This window comes from Aotus nancymaae, unplaced genomic scaffold (genome assembly GCF_030222135.1).
Source record: "Aotus nancymaae isolate 86718 unplaced genomic scaffold, 86718_ANA_hifiasm-v0.15.2.pri h1tg000021l, whole genome shotgun sequence".
Taxonomy (NCBI): domain Eukaryota; kingdom Metazoa; phylum Chordata; class Mammalia; order Primates; family Aotidae; genus Aotus; species Aotus nancymaae.
This window is the reverse complement of record NW_026988433.1, coordinates 67,841-86,683: the sequence shown is the minus strand read 5'-3', so window position 1 is coordinate 86,683 and position 18,843 is coordinate 67,841. Positions and strand designations below refer to the sequence as shown.

At 50.3% G+C, this 18,843-nt stretch overlaps 1 protein-coding gene across 2 annotated transcripts in view; it reads left to right on the top strand.

Annotated features, from left to right (window-relative positions):
- Positions 1 to 510: 510 nt before the first annotated feature.
- Positions 511 to 18,843, top strand: part of ZNF268 (zinc finger protein 268) — a 44,019-nt gene continuing 25,686 nt past the window's right edge. Inside the window, exons 1-2 of one of the 2 annotated variants that reach the window (XM_012475174.2) lie at positions 511 to 624; positions 870 to 974. In XM_012475174.2, the coding sequence (XP_012330597.2) occupies positions 942 to 974 (33 nt within the window). In that variant the 5' untranslated portion in view covers positions 511 to 624; positions 870 to 941. Of the gene's footprint in view, positions 975 to 18,843 lie in introns of both variants that reach the window. The other variant, XR_010343776.1, reaches the window with a different exon arrangement.

The following is an 18,843-nucleotide window of genomic DNA, read 5'->3' as shown; positions in this document are numbered from 1 at the left end:
AAATCTGAGAATTCAGCTTTCTAGTAAGTCAGAAAAGAAACAAAACCAAAACCACCCCTTAATAAATTTTTTCTTTTGTAAAATATATTTAATATTCATTAAAATATTACTTATGTTAACATGTAATGGCAATTTTACGAATGCTTGTGTTATTAACGTGTAAAGCAAAATAGTATTTTTACCATTTCAGTAACGCAGGGAGTAGAACACTTGTAACCTAATTTACAACCCTCTCACCGCTGAGCCATTGGTGTCAAGTATTTTAATTCTTTTTATAATTTAAAACCTGCAAGTGCCTGAGCTCAGGGACTGTGCCAGGAGAGCCTGAGCTTCCGGGTCACCTTAGCACGCCCCCTCCCGGTGGCCCTTGATCAGAACTCTGCAGCGTGGGAGTAACTCCTCGCAGAGGCCTCTGGGAGTTATAGTTTTCGCCTGCGACTCTCAATGACGCAATTCCTGTGCGACACCTTAACGGCTTCCGTTGCTCGGCGCCGGCGGTGAGAGCCTTGTTCCGCGGGTAGCGTTCATCGCCCACTGTGGTCACCGGGTCACCTGAGACTGGAGTGGCCGCGAACCCTTCTGGCTGCCGTTCTGCTGCCCAGTCAGGGTCTGGAGGAGCCGGAGGTGCGGAATTCCTCCAGTTTCAACGTGGCGGGACGGGACAGAATAATCTCTCGTGCTGCAGACCTGGGACGGTCGTGACCCTAACCTGCGTGTCGGTGGCGGGTGGAGACTGTGAATCCCGTAGCTGTGGGAGGGAAGGAGTCTCGGCTCCAAGAACGGCAGGCAGCCCGGGTGCCTCGGACCCTCCCGCTCTGGGTTTGGGGACTGCGGGGAGACCGCTTTCTTCTCCGCGCTCTCTCTCCCAGCATCCCTCGCGTCGTCCTGTCACCTCCGGCGTCCTGTCACCTCCGGCGAGGCACACGAAGCTGACCCTAGGGATGGCCGCCAGGGTCCGGACAGCTTCTGTCTGGGTGAGTAGGAATTTTCTCTCGTTCTTGAAAAGCTCTCCCTGAATGCCAGCCTCTACCCACTTTCTCTCTTCCGGAGTTTTCTCGGCCCGCCGCTGTTCTAGGTAGCTGGATTCGTTCAGAGCACGTTAGGCTTTCCAGAAATGCTTCTTGTCATCAGACTTCCTGTTTTCCTCCTTTCATCAGTCTCTTTTTTGACAACTTTGTACCCTGAAGTTTCAGTTTGTAGTATTGGGATGCGAGATTAAAATAACTCACCAAGACAAAAGTATGCCAAATTGCAGGGTGTTTATTGCCGGCGACCATGGAGGACTCACGTTTCTCTAACCCGCGGCCTCGAAGGGAGGGTGCAAAGTCATTTTATACCCAAAAAACCACCTTGGGAGTAGGAGTGACAAATGGGGAGGGGGATCAATGGGCTCCAGACATTCCGAGGGCTGGTGGATTCTGTAAATCACCTCCTGGGCAGGGACGGGGGTGGGGGCCTCCAGACATTCCGAGGGCTCGGGGACTTATTGTCACTCTAATTGCTACCTAAGTGATTTACAGAAGTCAAGATAAACGTTAGTTTACACATTGTCTGGGTAGCAGTGGAATTTACAGATTTTAGTTCACAGGGGCCAAGATGAGATTAGCTTGGGCTGCGCATTCTGATAAGCAAAGGCCAGCAATTCTGTTAGTTACTGATGAGAAACGTAAACAACTTTACCTAGTGGACATTATCCAGAGCAGACTAGCAGTCTTATTTACAGAACCCAAGTCAGTAGTTATTGCAAGGAGAATGGGGCAGTTATTACAACTCATTTTTGGAGACACAGCTTTGTCTTATACAATGGCATTGCTCAGGTTCTGGCTCCAGGCCAGCTATAGCACATTCCACCCTGTTCTTTTAACACGTATTAAATCTTTAATAGGTTTTCTCTTTTTGACACAAGGGCCCATAGTTGGATCTTAGGACCATTAACTTTACTGAATCTATTCTTTCCTGGATAAATTTGAGGAGGAACTAACATATTTTCTAGTGGAGCCCTCGGTAAGGACCCACTGGTAATTAAGGGGACAAGGACGATAACCGCAAAGAGCGTGAAAGTCTTAGCTTTAGGGGGTCCGTTGAGGATGGAGCCGCTTCCCATCTTGCATCCTTGAGGGGGGGGGCGGTCTTGACGTGTGAGTGGTGAATTTAGGCAGTCAGTCCATCCACCTTGACTGCCGTGGGGGTGACCAGGATTACGATGTAGGGTCCTTTCCAGTGAGGAGTTAGGCCTGAGGTGGTGAATCTTTTTTACCAGGACTTTGTCCCCGGGCTGGAAGGGGTGTACTGGCTGGTCAATGAGGTCTGCTGGGGTAGGCTGAGTCTCCCTGATAAGCGTGTGCACCTGGGACTGAACAGACTGGAGTGCCTGCAAGGACTTAATGAGTGTATGGTTATGGACTTCAGCATGTATGGCGTCTGCAAGTTTGGGGAGTAAGGGAGGGGGTTTCCCAAACATAATTTTAAAAGGAGTGAAGCCTTTTTTTATAGGGAGTACATTGGGTATGGAGGAGAACAAAAGGAAGCAGGTGACCCAGTTTTCACTGGTCTCTAGAATAAATTTTGTTAAAGTTTTCTTTATGGTCCGGTTCATCCTTTCAACCTGCCCTGAACTCTGGGGGCGATAGGCACAGTGTAGTTTCCAGGTTATGCCCAGGGCCTTGGCCAGGCCCTGAGAAACCTGTGCTGGAAATGCAGGGCCATTATCTGATCCCAGTGTCAGGGGCAAGCCGAATCGAGGAACCAGGTTCTGTAACAATTTTTTCGTTACTACTAGTGTAGTTTCTGACCTAGTGGGAAAAGCCTTGACCCATCCCGAGAAAGTGTCTACGAACACAAGGAGGTATTTTTAGCCACACGCTGGGGGCTTTATTTCAGTAAAATCTACCTCCCAGTGTTCCCCTGGGCTAGCTCCCCTAAGCCTTATCCCTGCCTGACTAGACCTACTGCCTCCTGGATTTACGCGGGCACATACATCACAACGAGTAGTAGTTTCCCTAACAATCTCGTATAAATGTGGAATGCAGTATTTGACCCTCAGCAGCTCAGTTAGTTTTGTTTGCCCTAAGTGAGTGGCCTGGTGTGTGTCCTTAACCAGAGTCCATCCTAGAGCCTCAGGGAGCACAATCTTTGATTCCGGTAGAATCCACCATCCTGTGGAATTTTGTTGTCCCCCCTGTTCTTCAGCACAGTTTTCCTCATCAGGTGAGTATATAGGGGTAGAGGGCAGGGTTGGGGCCGGCAGGGTCATGAGAGGAGTTAGAGGTTTCACCGGTCCCAAGGCTGCCTGTCTGGCTTGTAGGTCCGCTGCCCTATTTCCCCTTGCCTCTGGTGCATCTCCTTTCTGGTGTCCTTTGCAGTGTATTACTGCCACTGCCTTGGGTTTCCATACAGCTTCTAGTAGAGCAAGGATTTCTTCTTTGTTTTTGATAATTTTTCCTTTTGAGGTAAGCATCCCTCTTTCTCTATAAATGGCTCCATGTACATGGGCAGTAGCAAAGGCATACCGTCTATCTGTATATATGTTGACAGTTTTTCCCTCTACCCAGCTCAAGGCCTTTGTCAGAGCTATAAGTTCTGCCTTTTGAGCTGAGGTTCCATGTGGAAGAGCCTGAGCCCAAATAACCCACTCTAAGGTGACCACAGCTGCCCCGGCATACCTGACTCTATCGACCATGAAACTGCTGCCATCTGTATACAGTACCTCCTCTGGGTTCTGCAGGGGGACGTCGGTGAAATCCGGCCGCTCAGCATGGAGGACATCTATTGTCTGTTGGCAGTTATGTATGGGCTCCTCTGGCTCACTGTCAGGTAGCAATGTGGCAGGGTTTAAAACTGTGGTTTTAGAAAATTTTATGCTGGGCTGGTCCAAAAGTAAGGCTTGGTATTGGACTATGCGGGCATTAAACATCCATTTTCCTGGAGCTCCACGGAGTAGTGACTCCACCGCGTGGGGTGCCACTACGTGTAACTCCTGCCCCAAAGTCAGCTTGTCTGCCTCCTTGACTAATAGGGCTGTTGCTGCCACCGCTCTTAGGCACGCTGGCCATCTGGAGGCTACTGGATTAAGTACATTCATTTTTTTCAGTGTCCCTCTCGTCGGCAGAGTGCACATTGGTTGTGCCTTAATCTGGGCCTTTCTTCCCCGAGGCCTCTCCGCTGGTCTCCTGGTCCTCATGAGATAACTCGGGTTTCCTGGAGTGCTGCTATCACTGCCTTAGTAACTCTCTTATCTTGCTTAGCCTCTAAGGTGTCTCTATTGTTAAAGACTTTTTGGGCAATCTCTAACAACTGAGTTAAATTCATTCCCTGGAACCCCTCTAATTTTTGCAATTTTCTTTTTATGTCTGGGGCAGATTGGGAAACAAAAGCCAGGTTGATGGCCCTCTTTCTCCGGGGCCTCAGGGTCAATCGGAGTGTAGGTGCAGTAGGCATCCTGCAGTCACTTAAGGAAGGTGGCTGGGGACTCCTGTGGACCCTGGGTCATGGTCCCTACCTTGGAGAGGTTGGTAGGTTTCCAGGCTGCCCCTCTAACCCCCTCTAACAAGTACCGGTGAAAATTGTTCAAAGCCTGCAGGCCCGCTGGGGTGTTTGGGTCCCATTGGGGCCTGGTGGAAGGGAAGATTTCATTAATTGCTCCTGGCGGTCTTCTACTGACCTTCCCCCCATCTTAAGTATTGCTTTATGGGCTTCTTGTCTAATTCTACTTTTCTCCTCTGTGGTGAACAACACCAGGAGTAGCTGCTGACAATTGTCCCAGGTTGGACGGTGGGTTTGTAAAACTGACTCCAGGAGTTCTGTGAGTGCCTGGGGCTTTTCAAAAAATGGAGGGTGTTGGGCCTTCCAATTATACAAATCACTAGAGGAAAAAGGGATATGAACAAAGAAGGGGCTGCCCCGGCTGCTGCCATTTGCGGGAGGTGCTTCCCGGAGGGGCAGCAGCTTTGGCGGGTGTGGGGCCCCGCTTCAAGTGTGGAGAGGAGACAAGGGCTGATCATTAGTACTGTCCAGAGAGGGGTGTCGGGACCCTGTCCCCAAGGGCCGAGAATATGGTGGAGGCATCTCTTGGTCCCCAGCAAGGGCTGGAAGAATAGCCGGTGCCAAGGGGCTCTTCTGTGGGCTTGCTGACATAACCTGAAGTCCGGCCCATTTTTGCACATTTTTTAAGCCAAGGAGGAGGGTGTTGGATCAATTCTAGCCATTGATTAATGTATGGAAATTGATCGGGGTGGCCCGGGGACCCTGTCACGATGTCTCAGACAGCCTGAGTTATTTTGAGGTCATATGTCCCCGTATCTGGGCAGCCTACCCCAAAGGCTGGCCACTCTAACTCACAGAGGGTCCGAAGCCTCTGTAGGGTTAGCTTAACACCATACTGGCTAGAGAACACTGTTTTAAAATTTTCCATCATGCATCAGATGGGGGGGCATGGTCGGGACTCTTACGAGCCCATTTAGTTTTTTTTTTTTTTCTCTTTCTTTTGTCTCTTGGGGATCTGGAACCCGTATTAGCTATTTTTGTTTGTTTGTTTGTTTGTTTTAAGCCAACTCAAATGGAAAAGTTTTGTTGCAGAGAGCCAATTTTAACTGCGCTAACAAGTCACTTGAATTATAAAGGGTTAGAAAGCTTTTTAAAGCTAGATTTGGGATGCAAATACTGCACCCTGAGGCGGTGTGGCCTGCCTCACACCCGGGTGGGGCTTCCGGCTGACAGGAGAGAAAGAGAAAAAAAAAAATGCTTTTTGTGTCAGTTTAAAATGGAGCTTGCAGCCTCTAGGCCAGCTGCGAGATTCCCGCCCCTGTGACTTTTTGGTTACCTGTACACAGGGACCCTAAAAACATTGAATCCCTCTTTTCCCTCCTCTCTCTCTGTCTCTCTCCTCTCTTCTCTGCTTCCTTTCCCCTCTCCTCTCCTCTCTCCTCTCTCTCTCTCTCCCTCTCTCCTCTCTTTTCTCCTCTCCTCTACTCTCTCCTCTCTCTCTCTTTTCTCCTCTCCTCTCCTCTCTCCTCTCTCTCTCCTCTTTGTTTCTTTTCTCCTCTCCTCTACTCTCCCCTCTCTCCTCTCTGTCTCTCTTCTGTCTCCTCTCTGTTTCTCTTCTCTCCTCTCCTCTCTCCTCTCCTCTCTTACTCTGTGATGCACCATTAGGCACCACCCATAATAACATTGGACACTTTTCTGGCAGAATAGGCAGTTACCAGTTTTTCTACCCCAGCCTGAGAAAGAACACTTGTAGACTCTGATTTAGGGCTTTGTTTCCTACGGCCCCAAAGAAACTACTTCCGAGGTGTCGAGGGCACAACTGCCTCCCCGACATGGAATCAGACCCAGCACAGGCACAGGTACTCTTTTCCCGGTGGGGGGGTGGCTGGGAGAATTTACAGGCCACAATGATTATAACAAGGAAGAGAATAAAGACAACTAGAGCTAGGACTATCTGCGACATGGCGAAAGAAGAAAGAGTGAGGCCTCAGTGATAGAAGAAAAAGATGAGAAAGAAGGAAAAAGTAATTTCTGCTGGGGTGTAATTAATAAAAATTCCCTGCATCCAGAGGTCCATCAACCACTGTAAAACATCCTCTACCTCAAGGGAAGATGGCCTGAACCAGTGAATGTCTGCTAGCAGGAGTCTAATAAAACTGACAAACTTACAGACAGGACAGGACCACATACAAGAGCGACAGACAAAGGGTGGGTGCCCCCCAGATGGGAGACCAGTCAGATGCCTGCCCGGCCACGTTCCCGGAGGAATATTTCAGGGGCGTCTTAGTGAAAGATGTACCTGTATAACCCCCAGGCCTGGTCACCTCAGGATGGAAGTCCGGGTAGGACAGCTCTGAGGTGAATCACCGTTATGCCTTATGACGCCCCCGTGGAACCGCGGGTGAAGGCCCACACAAGCCCCGTAACTTTCAGCCGTGGGACTACATATATACACACTCACTCTCTCACTCACACAGAGGTTACGGAAAACAATCGAATGCTGATACCCACTATATCAGCTACCAGAAGGCTGGTATCCCCTGCACCAGCCACACGAAGGCTGACGCCCACTGCGCCAGCTACCAAAAGGCTGATGCCCCCTGCACCAGCCACACGAAGGCTGACGCCCACTGCGCCAGCTACCAAAAGGCTGATGCCCCCTGCACCAGCCACACGAAGGCTGACGCCCACTGCGCCAGCTACCAAAAGGCTGATACCCCCTGCACCAGCCACACGAAGACTGACACCCACTGTGCCAGCTACCAAAGGCTGCCACCCACTATGACAGCCACCAGAAGCCTCAAGCGACGTCTCGGTGAGGCTTGCCAGGTCAGAGTTGCAATGACTCGTCAGTCCCCCGACTCAGGCCCTTCCTTTGAACTAGTTCCCAGACCAAACTTACCTCCGGAGGTTTTTAGGACCCTGAGGAATTTTGGGTGAATGTCGGCCATGTAGTCGCTTTGCCTCCTCGGTGGCGCTCCGGGGCCCTGAGATAGCTCAGGGGGCGCCTCCCCTAGAGGCCCCTGAGGCAGAAACGGCCACCCGGGTGAGATTCTGAGATGGCTTTTGTCTGGTGATGAGAGAATATCTCGCTGGGGCCTCTAGAATAATGTAGTATTGGGATGCGAGATTAAAATAATTCACCAAGACAAAAGTATGCCAAATTGCAGGGTCTTTATTGCCGGCGACCATGGAGGACTCACATCTCTCTAACCCGTGGCCCCAAAGGGAGGGTACAAAGTCTTTTTATACCCAAAAAACCACCTTGGGAGTTGGGGTGATGAACGGGGAGGTGGATCAACGGGCTCCAGACATTCCGAGGGCTGGTGGATTCTGTAAGTCACCTCCTGGGCAGGGACGGGGGTCGGGGCCTCCGGACATTCTGAGGGCTCAGGGGCTTATTGTCACTCTAATTGCTACATAAATGATTCACAAAAGTCAAGATAAACATTAGTTTACACATTGTCTGGGTAGCAGTGGAATTTATAGATCTTAGTTCACAGGGGCCAAGATGAAATTAGCTTGGGCCATGTATCCTGATAAGCAAAGGCCAGCAATTCTGTCAGTTACTGATGAGAAAGGTAAACAACTTCACCTGGTGGACATTATCCAGAGCAGACTAGCAGTCTTATTTACAGAACCCAAGTCAGCAGTTATTGCAAGGAGAATGGGGCAGTTATTACAACTCATTTTTGGAGACACAGCTTTGTCTTATACAATGGCATTGCTCAGGTTCTGGCTCCAGGCCAGCTATAGCACAGTCTAACTAATGCCTGATGATCTGAGGTGGAACAATTTTATCCAAAAGCCATTGCCACCTCCACCCCACTCCCTGTCATGGAAAAATTGTCTTCCACAAAACTGGTCCCTGGTTGGGGACCACTGATACGGGGGAAGGAGCTACTTATTGAAGTGTGTTCACAAAGGATTTGGGGGTAGAACAGTCTACAGTCTGCAGCAGGTAAGAGAATACAAAGGTTTAAGTAAATTAGTGGTTTTGAGAAAGGAGAGGAGGCGGCCAGGTGCAGTGGCTCATGCTTGTAATCCTAGCACTTTGGGAGGCCGAGGCAGGCCAAACACCTGATGTCAGGAGTTTGAGACCAGCCTGGCCAACATGGCAAAACCCTTTCTCTACTAAAAATAGAAAAATTACCTGGGTATGGTGGTGCATGCCTGTAATCCCAGCTACTCGGGAGGCTGAGACAGGAGAATCACTCGAATTCTGGAGGCAGAGGTTGCAGTGAGCCAGGATTGTGCCACTGCACTCCAGCCTGGGCAACAGAGCAAGACTCCATCTCAGGGAAAAAAAAAGTAGAAAGGAGAGGAGGTAAAGAGGCAGAAGCATAACTAGTTGGGTGCAGTGATAAGAGAGAGGCAAAAAAGCCAGGGATGACAACAGGAGTTCTGCTCTGTGGGCCTGGGTTGGGTGTGTCACCATTTGCTGAGTAAGGGAAGACTATCAGAACTGTGTTTGGTAGAGGTGGGTAGATTTCAGTTTTATATAGATTGTACCCTCTAGGTAGAGGTTGCTAGTGGGGAAATGGGCAGGCATGTTTCTCAAGAAAAAGATCTGGATGGGGTTGCACAAATTAGGTGTGGCCAAAGTAGCTCAAGGAGAGTATGTACCGTAAGAAGAGAGCTGAGGACAGTGGTCAGGGAAATGACAAGAGAAGCAGGGGAAGAGGTGTTAGAGACTGAGATGGAACCCAAGAACAGTGAGAGAAAATAGGGGAGAGACATGTAATTCACAGTTCAGGAAACAAATGCTTGTCAAGTGACATGTATGAGGGAGATCAAGTAACACTAGATCATGGTCTTAGGCTGTTTGTGCTGCTGTAATAAAATATCACAGACTGGGTAACTTATCACAGATACTACTTTCTTACAATTCTGGAGGCTAAGAAGTTGAAGATCAAGGTGCTGGCAGATTTGGTATCTGATGAGGGCTGCTCTCTGCTTTCAAGATGGCACTTTCTTGCTATATCCTTACATGGTGGAACGGGGAAAAAAGGGAAGAATGCTGTGTCCTCACATGGCCGAAGAGATGGAAGGGCCAGGCAGACTCTCTGAAACCTCTTTTAAGAAGATATTAATCCCATTTGTGAAGGAAAGTCATCATGACTTATTCACTATTTAAAGGCCCACCTCTTTTTTTTTTTTTTTTTTAACAGAGTCTTGCTGTGTTGCTCAGGCGGAGTGCAGCTAGGATTTCAGGCGCACACCACCACGCCCAGCCAATTGGACCCACCTCTTCATACCACCACAATGGGGTTTAAGTTTCAATATGAATTTTGGACAGATGCAACCATTCAAACCATAGCAGTCATAAAAACCTAAATTGAATTTAGTAGTGATGGGCCAGGCATGGTGGCTTATGCCTGTAATCCCAACACTTTGGGAGGCTGAGGTGGGTGGATCACCTGAGGTCAGGAGTTCGAGACCAGCCTGGGCAATATGGCGAAACCCTGTCTCTACTAAAAATACAAAAACTAGCCAGGCATGTTGGTGGGCCCCTGTAATCCCAGCTACATGGGAGGCTGAGGCAGGAGAATTGCTTGAACCCAGGAGGTGGAGGTTGCAGTGAGCTGAGATCACACCACTGTGCTCCAGCCTGGGTGACAGAGTGAGACTCTGGCTCAAAAAAAAAAATTTAGTGGTAATGGTAGTGGTGACTGTTGCTGGCAATCTTTCTACAGCAGAGTATGAATATATATATGTGTGATGGGTAAGGGAGAATGGTGAAGGGCTGGATGGTGAGACCAGCAGTTGACAGCAGAAATGGGAATGAGGCAGTAGGAACAGGAGTATAGAGTTAAGCAATGGGAAGAGAATGGTAGTTTGAGGAAAATCCAGTAAGGTACCTTCATACAAAATCAATCTAAAAATCAAGAGGCTTTTAATTTATAAGTAGTATCTATAAGTAAATTTTTCTATTTACAGTGGTAATATAGGAAATACGGAGGACTTACATAAAGGGTTTTCCAACTTCATTAATACTAGTCAGCATTTACAGAGTGCTTATCACGTTCCAGCCACATGTCTAAGCACTTTGTAGATACTAACTTTAATCCTTACAGCAGCCTCATGAAGAAGGCACTGATGTTAAGCCGTACTTTGCAGATGAGGAAATCATGACAAAATAAGTGATTTGCCAAGATCACACAGCACATAAGTGTCTGACCTGCCCGGACCCTCGTAACTTGGACCCCAAGGCGCGACTGAATTAGACCAGATGAAAGAGGAGTTCAGGCTTTACTGGAGATGTTAGATTTCTCTCCGAGTTTAATGAGGAAACAGAGACCGGAGTGAGGAAATTAAAAGCCAATTTATTCGGCTCCCGGGCAAGGTTCTATGGTCCGAGAAGGGGCCAGAGAAGTCGCGCTTCTCTTCTTGCGGTGTGGGGTTTTATAGGGAATAGAGGTAGCTGATTGACTACGGGGGAAACAAAGACAAGGTAGTTCTATTGGGTATTAAAAGACTGGGGACGGGCGAGGTGAACAAAGCGGGGGCATTTCCATTGGGTATGAAGGGAGTGAGCACGGACGAGGGGCTGGCCGAGGATGTACGGGGAAGCTACCATAGGGCAGGCTCTTGGCAGGCCCTTTTCAAAATTTATGGCAGGTGCAGGCTGAGATTGGAATGCGGAAATGGGAAAGGGGAGCCTGCATGTAGAGGGCAAATGCTGAGCAATGTGCTCAGTATGATGATGTAGTTTTTAGGCACAGAGAGAGAAGGGCATGTCCATTCGGCTCCCAAGGAGGCACCGGCCTTACATTCCGACCTTTTTGATGATATAGGATGTCGCTTCTTTTCTGGCTACTTCCTGCTGAACAGGGGCGAAGTTGGGGGGTCAGTTGGCCGGTGCCTCAGTTGGGATTCGGACATAGGGGTGAAGTAACATCTGGTTTACGGCTACCCTGGAAATTTCCCTTATGCGTGCTTGAAGAAACCTGAGAAAGAACGGGGCTAACATTAGTAAAAGACAAACTATGATTAAGGGAATTACAACGGGAGCCAGCCAGGTAAATATGGGAGATTGCCACCAGTTAAAGAAAGAGACTTGTACATTCTGTTTCCTTCGGAGGTCTTCTGGAGGCGGTGGAGAGTATTGACATTTTCTTCTACTAGGCCTGTTTCGTTGATGTAATAGCAACACTGTTCCTGGAGAAACAGACAGGTACCCCCTTTTTCTGCCATTAACAGGTCTAGGGCCCGCCGGTTTTGGAGAGTTACCTGGGCCAGTGACGTTATCTGTCGCTGGAGAGATGCCAGAGAGGCAGCCGATGCTTCAATGGCCACCCGGAGCTTGTCCTCCAGCTGAGCGGCCGAAGTGACACTGTAACCCATAGCTCCACTTCCTATCCCAGCTGCTGCCAGAGAGGTTGCTAAAGAGAGGCCTATTACTATTGGGAGGAAGACTGCTCGTTTGTTCTGGTGATTAGGGGAGGGTACGATGAGGGATAGGAACTCAGCTTGCCCATACACTTCTAACTGTGGGACTAGGGTGACGGGCACGCACGGGAACGTAAAGGACGTTTTGATAACTTTGGTTAGGGTTCCGTTACACCAAAAGTATCCTCCTGGGGGCGCATAAAGGGAAGATTTTACATTCACTGTGGTGTTGCACCTGAGGCTGGGGTTATTAGTTATTCCATAACATAGAGAGAGAGAGTGGGAATGTATTTTGAATAATGGGATCCCTGTTAAGGTGGTGTCAGGTCCTGTGGGCGTTCGTGACAAGTTGAATCCGGTCCGGAGGGGAACTGCAGCTAGGGGGGGTTGGTTAAGAGATGCACGTAGAAAACAATCTGTGAAGTTATCGGCTTCAGTTAAGCTCAACATGTTAGCACCTTGTCGTACTAGTGTTATCCATGAGAAAGGCTGGGGAGTGTTACTAGAGGGCTCGATTTGGTCAGTTAAGGTGGCTTCATTTTGTCGGATGGTGTTGCTCAATGAGTTAAGTCGGTCTATTTCTATGGGCAGAGTGCGGGTATAGACTCGATATATTAGCCACGTACCACTGGGGTGGCTATTTTGAAACCAGGAGTATATTTTGCCTGTAGTGCCCTTTTCCCAGCGGATGTTCCAGGGGTCATGGATAATAAGAGACACTTTACCTTGGTTGTCTAAAAGGAGCATATCACTTGGTGGGGCATCTTCAGTATGAAAGGGCTTGTGTATGACACAGTTAGCGTACGGGCACCCACCATAGGTTTGATTCCATAAACGACAGCGGTCCTGGGTTTGCTGATATAGGAAACAGAGGGCAAAGGCATCTTTAGAACTCCTAATAGTGTTGGACTTGGATTGCGGGAATTCGAACTTTATAGCTGACTGGCACCCTGCGGGTTGGCAGTCTGCTTGGGCGAGGTAATGAGTTTTAGTGGTGGGGCCATCTGCCCAGGACTCTTGAAGGTAGAACCGCCAGACATAGTAAGGACTGGCGTTAAGGGGAAGGACTAGAATGACTGTGATGAGAAAGGTTTGGAGGGTCAGAGGATAATGAGCAAGGGCCCCGTGTGAGGCGTAGGCGAGTGGGGCCCAAGGTTTCGGACCTCCACTGACGATCCTCAGGGGCCAATTTGAGGCGGGACACATGGTACCAAGGGTTGTGGCCTAAAAGTTTTGCGGCAGTTGGGGTAGTTAGGACAACGATGTGGGGTCCTGACCACCTGGGCTGCAGAGACCCCGGTTTGAGTTCCCGGAGGAGGACGCTGTCACCTGGCTGGAGAGGCACTGCAGGATGGGAGTCCTCCAGTCCTGGAACTGCAGGAAGAGTGCGGTCTGCGTGTTCCCTGAGTAAGTGACGGAGAAGAGAGAGGTAGGGGAGGTAAGAAGCCAGAGGGGGTGGTTGTGCTGGGAGATTGTGAGAGACCAAAAAAGGCCGACCGTACAGTAATTCAAAGGGGCTGAGACCTGTTGGCTCCCGTGGGGTAGCTCGGACCCGGGTCAGAGCGAGAGGTAGGAGTGTGGGCCAAGAGAGTTTTACCTCTATGGCGAGTTTGGCCAGATGGTCCTTGAGGATGCCGTGAGCCCGTTCAACCTTACCCGACGACTGAGGGTGGTAAGGGATGTGTAATTTCCAAGAGATGTTAAGGGACTCGGCAACCTGCTGGACCACCCGAGCGATGAATGCTGGGCCGTTGTCTGACTGGATGGTTACAGGCAGGCCAAAGCGAGGGATGATTTCCTGAATTAAGAGGGAGGCCACCGTGTCCGCAGTCTCCTTGGAGGTAGGGAAGGCTTCAATCCATCCAGAAAAGGTATCTACAAAAGTTAGGAGGTAGCGAAGCTTTTTGTGAGAGGGCATATGGGTAAAATCAATTTGCCAGTCTTGAGCTGGTAATTTGCCCCGCATCTGGTGAGTAGGGAACTGTGGCTTTAAGCCACCCTGAGAGGAGACTTTAGAGCAAGTGGCACATGCTTTGTGTACTTGCTCTATTGTCTGTTGCAAGCCCGGTAGGGAAAAAAGGGGCTGTACAAAGCGATATAATGCCTTGGGTCCTATATGCAAGGATCGATGTATTTCAGCAATTATCTTTGAGGCCTGTGCCCGGGGAAGGGCGATTTTGTTATCCAGGAAAATCCAGCCCTGGTCTGACTCATTTCCCCCTTTTAATATGAGGGCCTGTTTTTCTGAGGGTGAGTAAACTGGCGGTGTAGCTGTGGCAAGGAAGAGAACCGGAGTCGGGGCTGGTCTGATATTAGTTAAGGATTTAGCTGCTGCATCTGCCCTTGCATTGCCCCGGGAAACAGCATCTTGCTGGGGCTGGTGCCCTCGACAATGAATGACAGCAACATCCTTGGGCAGCAGTAGGGCCTTCAGGAGATTAGAGATTTGAGTAGCATTGACTATGGGAGATCCCTTTGTAGTGAGGAATCCCCGTTCTTTCCAGAGGGCAGAATGGCAATGGGTAATAAGGAAAGCATACTTTGAATCAGTATAAATATTCACTCGCTTTCCCTGTGCAAGCGTGAGAGCTCGGGTTAAGGCAATGAGTTCTGCTTTCTGCGAGGTGGTTCCATCAGGAAGTCGGCCAGCCTCGAGAGTAGCTGAATCTGTAACTACTGCGTAAGCTGCTCTTCGCTGTCCCTCAGCTGTTGTTATGGAACTCCCATCTACATATAGAGTGAGGTCTGGGTTAGGTAGAGGAAGGTCGGTTAGGCCTTCTCTGGGTTTGGCAAATGTGTTTATGAGTTCAGGACAGGAGTGGGCTGGGGAGGGAGAGTGAGATGGGAGAGGAAGCAAAGTAGCCGGATTAAGGGGGGAGGTGTGATGGAGGCTTACTGAAGGATTTTCAATGAAGAGTAGATGAAACTCCTGTAAACGGGAGGGTCCTAGATGCATGAGGGATTTATGAGAGAGAAGGTCAGTAAGTCGATGAGGAGAGAACACTGAGATGGGCTGGCCTAAGGTAAGCTTTAGGGATTCCTTGGTCAGCTCTGTTGCCGCTCCTAGGGCTCGCAGGCACGGCTGCCATCCTCTGACAGTGGGATCGAGCTGTTTAGACAAATAGGCTACAGGACGATAGATGGAGCCTAGAGGTTGGTTTAAGACCCCCACTGCTGTTCCCTGTTTTTCATCAGTGAACAAGTGGAAAGGACGTGTAAGATCTGGCAATTGAAGAGGAGGTGCCATGGACAGGGCAGCCTGCAGAATTTTAAAGGCTTGCTTCACAGCCCCTGGATGGGAGAGAGGTCCCGTGGGAGTGTCTTTGGCTGCCGCATATAAGGGCTTAGCCAAAGTGGCGAAGTTAGGAATCCAGTGACGGAAAAAACCCACAAATCCTAGAAAGGAGAGGATTTCGTCAGCCGTTTCCGGGGGCTGCAGTGCAAGTAGTGCCTTCCGACGGTCGGTTGTTAAGCCTTTAGTTTGGGGAGTTAGATGAATACCTAAATAGATTACCGAGGTGACCGACAGCTGTGCTTTGGAGGGGGAAACCCGGTATCCCCTAGACCCAAGGAAATTAAGGAGAGTGGCAGTATGCTGCTGCGACATGGAGAGGGAAGAGCTGCAAAGCAGCAGGTCATCCACGTACTGCAAGAGGAGACTAGGCTGCAGGGGGCAAGAGGTTAGATCAGCCGCTAATGCTTGTCCAAATATATGAGGGCTGTCTCTAAAGCCCTGGGGCAGGACTGTCCAGGTCAACTGCTGTGAGAGGTTAGTGTCCGGATCAGTCCAAGTAAAGGCAAAGAGGAAATATGAATCCGGGTGTAGGGGGATGGTAAAAAAGGCATCCTTGAGGTCAAGGACTGTAAAATGAGAGGTATTAGAGGGAACATGGGATAAGAGGGTGTAAGGGTTGGGAACCACTGGGTGGAGGGGCACCAGTGCTTCATTGATTAGGCGCAGGTCTTGGACCAGGCGATAGTCACCAGATGGCTTCTGGACCGGTAAAATAGGGGTGTTGCAAGGAGAACTGGTAGGGATAAGGAGCCCTTGGGTTAAAAGTCGAGAAATTATAGGTTTTAGACCCTGGCGGTGGTTTTTTGAAATGGGGAACTGAGGACGGGAGGGGAAATGGGTGGGGTCCTTGAGAAATATTTTGACTGGTGTGTGATGTGTGGCAACTATTGGCTTGGAAGTATCCCAGACTGAGGGGTGAACTATCTCAGGAGAGATAGGGGGTTGAAGCGAGGGGCTGTGACTGGGTGTGTCGCCATTTAAAGTTACTACCAAGAGATGGGTGGAGGATGGGGTCGACTGTAAGGGGCCAGTGAGTTGGAGGGTAGCCCCTAAAGTCTGGAGGATATCTCGTCCTAGTAGGGGGACTGGGCACGAGGGTATGATTAAGAAAGAGTGTGTGAACGGATGTCCCTCGAGGTTACAGGCTAAGGGATGGGTCCGGTTAGGACAGGAGGGCCTTCCATCTATTCCCACAACTGAGACCTGGGAAGGTATGCTTGGTCCTGAGTAGGAAGGCAACACAGAATAGGTAGCCCCCGTGTCGATCATAAAGGAAATACACTTACCCGCTACCTGTAGAATGACCCTGGGCTCGGCAAGGGTGATGGGGGTCTCCGAGTCCGGGCCGCGTCAGTCGTCCATGAGGCCAAGGAGCTCAAACGAAGGGACTGCGTCCTTCGGACCGGCCTGCCCCTCGCATGGAGGTGCAGGGGGCGAGCCTGTAGTCCGGGACGGGCAGTCTACCTTCCAGTGTCCAGTCTGTTTGCAGATAGGACAGGGCCCAGGGGCCGGACGTGGACAGGGGCACCGTTGGGCCCAGTGCCCCTCCTGGCCGCATTTGAAGCAGGGCCCGGGCGGGATCTTCGAAGCAGTCTGGGCAGGTCTCGAGGGACCCCTTTGGGGGGGTCTTAATGAGCCCCCTACGCCAGACGCTTGGTAAGCTGCTGGTCTTAGGGCCGCTACAAGAGCTTGGGTTTGGAGGCTCACCTGTTGCTGTAAATGGGCCACCCGGGTGGCCTCAGCCTTTTCCTCTCGGCCATTAAAGACTTTAAATGCCATGTTCACCAGGTCCCTTATGGGAGTTTGGGGGCCCTCCTCCGCCTTTTTCAGTTTCTTTCTTATGTCTGGTGCTGACTGTGAAATAAAATGGGCCGCCAGGAGGGTAGCCCCTGCCACGGAGTCAGGGTCTACCCGAGTATGGAGGGCCATAGCATTAGTGAGTCGGTTAAGGAAGGCAGCTGGGTTTTCAGTCGGACCCTGGGTAATCTCCCGCAATTTATCATAATTAACTATCTTTTGGGATGCATTCTGCATGCCCAGCAGGAGGCACTGCAGCATCTGGTCTCGGCGGTGGCGGCCGTTCTGACCAGTTTGATAGTTCCAGTTTGGATCTGCCTCAGGGACTGCAACCACACCCACGGGCATTTGAGGATCAGTGAGATGTACCTGATCAGCGTGTGCCCTGGCTGCCTCAAGGATGCGGTTGCGCTCATCAGGTGTGAGGGTAGAGGACAGGATGACATAAGTGTCATGCCAGGTTAGGTCATATGCCTGAGTGAGATAATGAAATTCCTTGATATAAGTAGTAGGGTCAGCAGAGAATGACCCTAAGCGTTTCTCAATGGTGGACAGATCAGTAAGAGAGAAGGGAACGTGCACTCGAACAACGCCCTCTGCTCCAGCCACCTCACGGAGAGGACAAAGAAGGGAGCTTCCGGCGCTGGGAGCACTGCGTGAGCGAGTATGGGCACTAACAGGAGAGGTCATGTCAGAACACAGTGGAGGAGGCGCAGAAGGGGGTTGGGAATAATTTAAAAGAGGAGGAGGAGGAGGGGCCAGTTGGGGATAACTTGGAAGAGAAGGAGGAGGGAGCGGTTGAGAGTCACTTGAAAGAGGAGGAGGAGGAGGGGCCAGTTGGGGATAACTTGGAAGAGAAGGAGGAGGGGCCAGTTGGGGATAACTTGGAAGAGAAGGAGGAGGGGGCGGTTGAGAGTCACTTGAAAGAGGAGGAGGAGGGGCCAGTTGGGGATAACTTGGAAGAGAAGGAGGAGGGGGCGGTTGGGGATAACTTGGAAGAGGAGGAGGAGGGGCCAGTTGGGGATAACTTGGAAGAGAAGGAGGAGGGGGCGGTTGAGAGTCACTTGAAAGAGGAGGAGGAGGAGGGGCCAGTTGGGGATAACTTGGGAGAGAAGGAGGAGGGGGCGATTGGGAGTTGGCATAAGGCGGGGATTTCGCAGGTTGAATTGGGGGTAGGGAGAGTTCTTCGGCCAGATTAGGGTCTGAAAAGGAAGAGGAGGAAGTCGGCGACAGGGCCGAGGGCACTTCAGGAGCGTCCTTGGCCAGAAGTACCTGGGCGATATGGCAAGAAGAACAGAGATCAGGATGGGAGCGGAGATGCCAGAAAGCCTGAATATAGGGGACCTCTGCCCACTTGCCGTTTCTTTGGCAAAAGTTGTCCAATGCCGTCAGGACACTAAAGTCAAGGGTGCCCTCCGGAGGCCACTTGGACTGGTTGTCCAGGGGATACTGTGGCCAGGCTACAGTGGAGAGGAAGAGTAACCTCTTCTTTTTTACAGAAAGACCTAACTTAGGCAGGTTTCGGACCAGGCACCCTAATGGTGACTGGGGATCTGGGTGGGATATCCGATTACCCATATTTTAAGCTATTAGGTGGCTTAAGAGCAAGAAGTGGAGACGAAGAGAAATTATACCCAGCACGGGTAGAAAAGCTGCTTTCCCGGAGGGGGCGGATTAGAGAAGTTACAGACAGCAATGATAACAATGAGAAAGAAAATAAAAAGGGACACGGCTAAAGCAATTTGCCACATGCAGGAGGTAAGGGAAGTGAAAGGGGCAGAGCTGGGGAGTGGGGTTTCCGTTGTAGAAAAACAGTAGGAGGAGAAAAGAGAACAGAGTTATTTCCAGAGGGAAGAATTCAATGAAGGTCCCCTGCA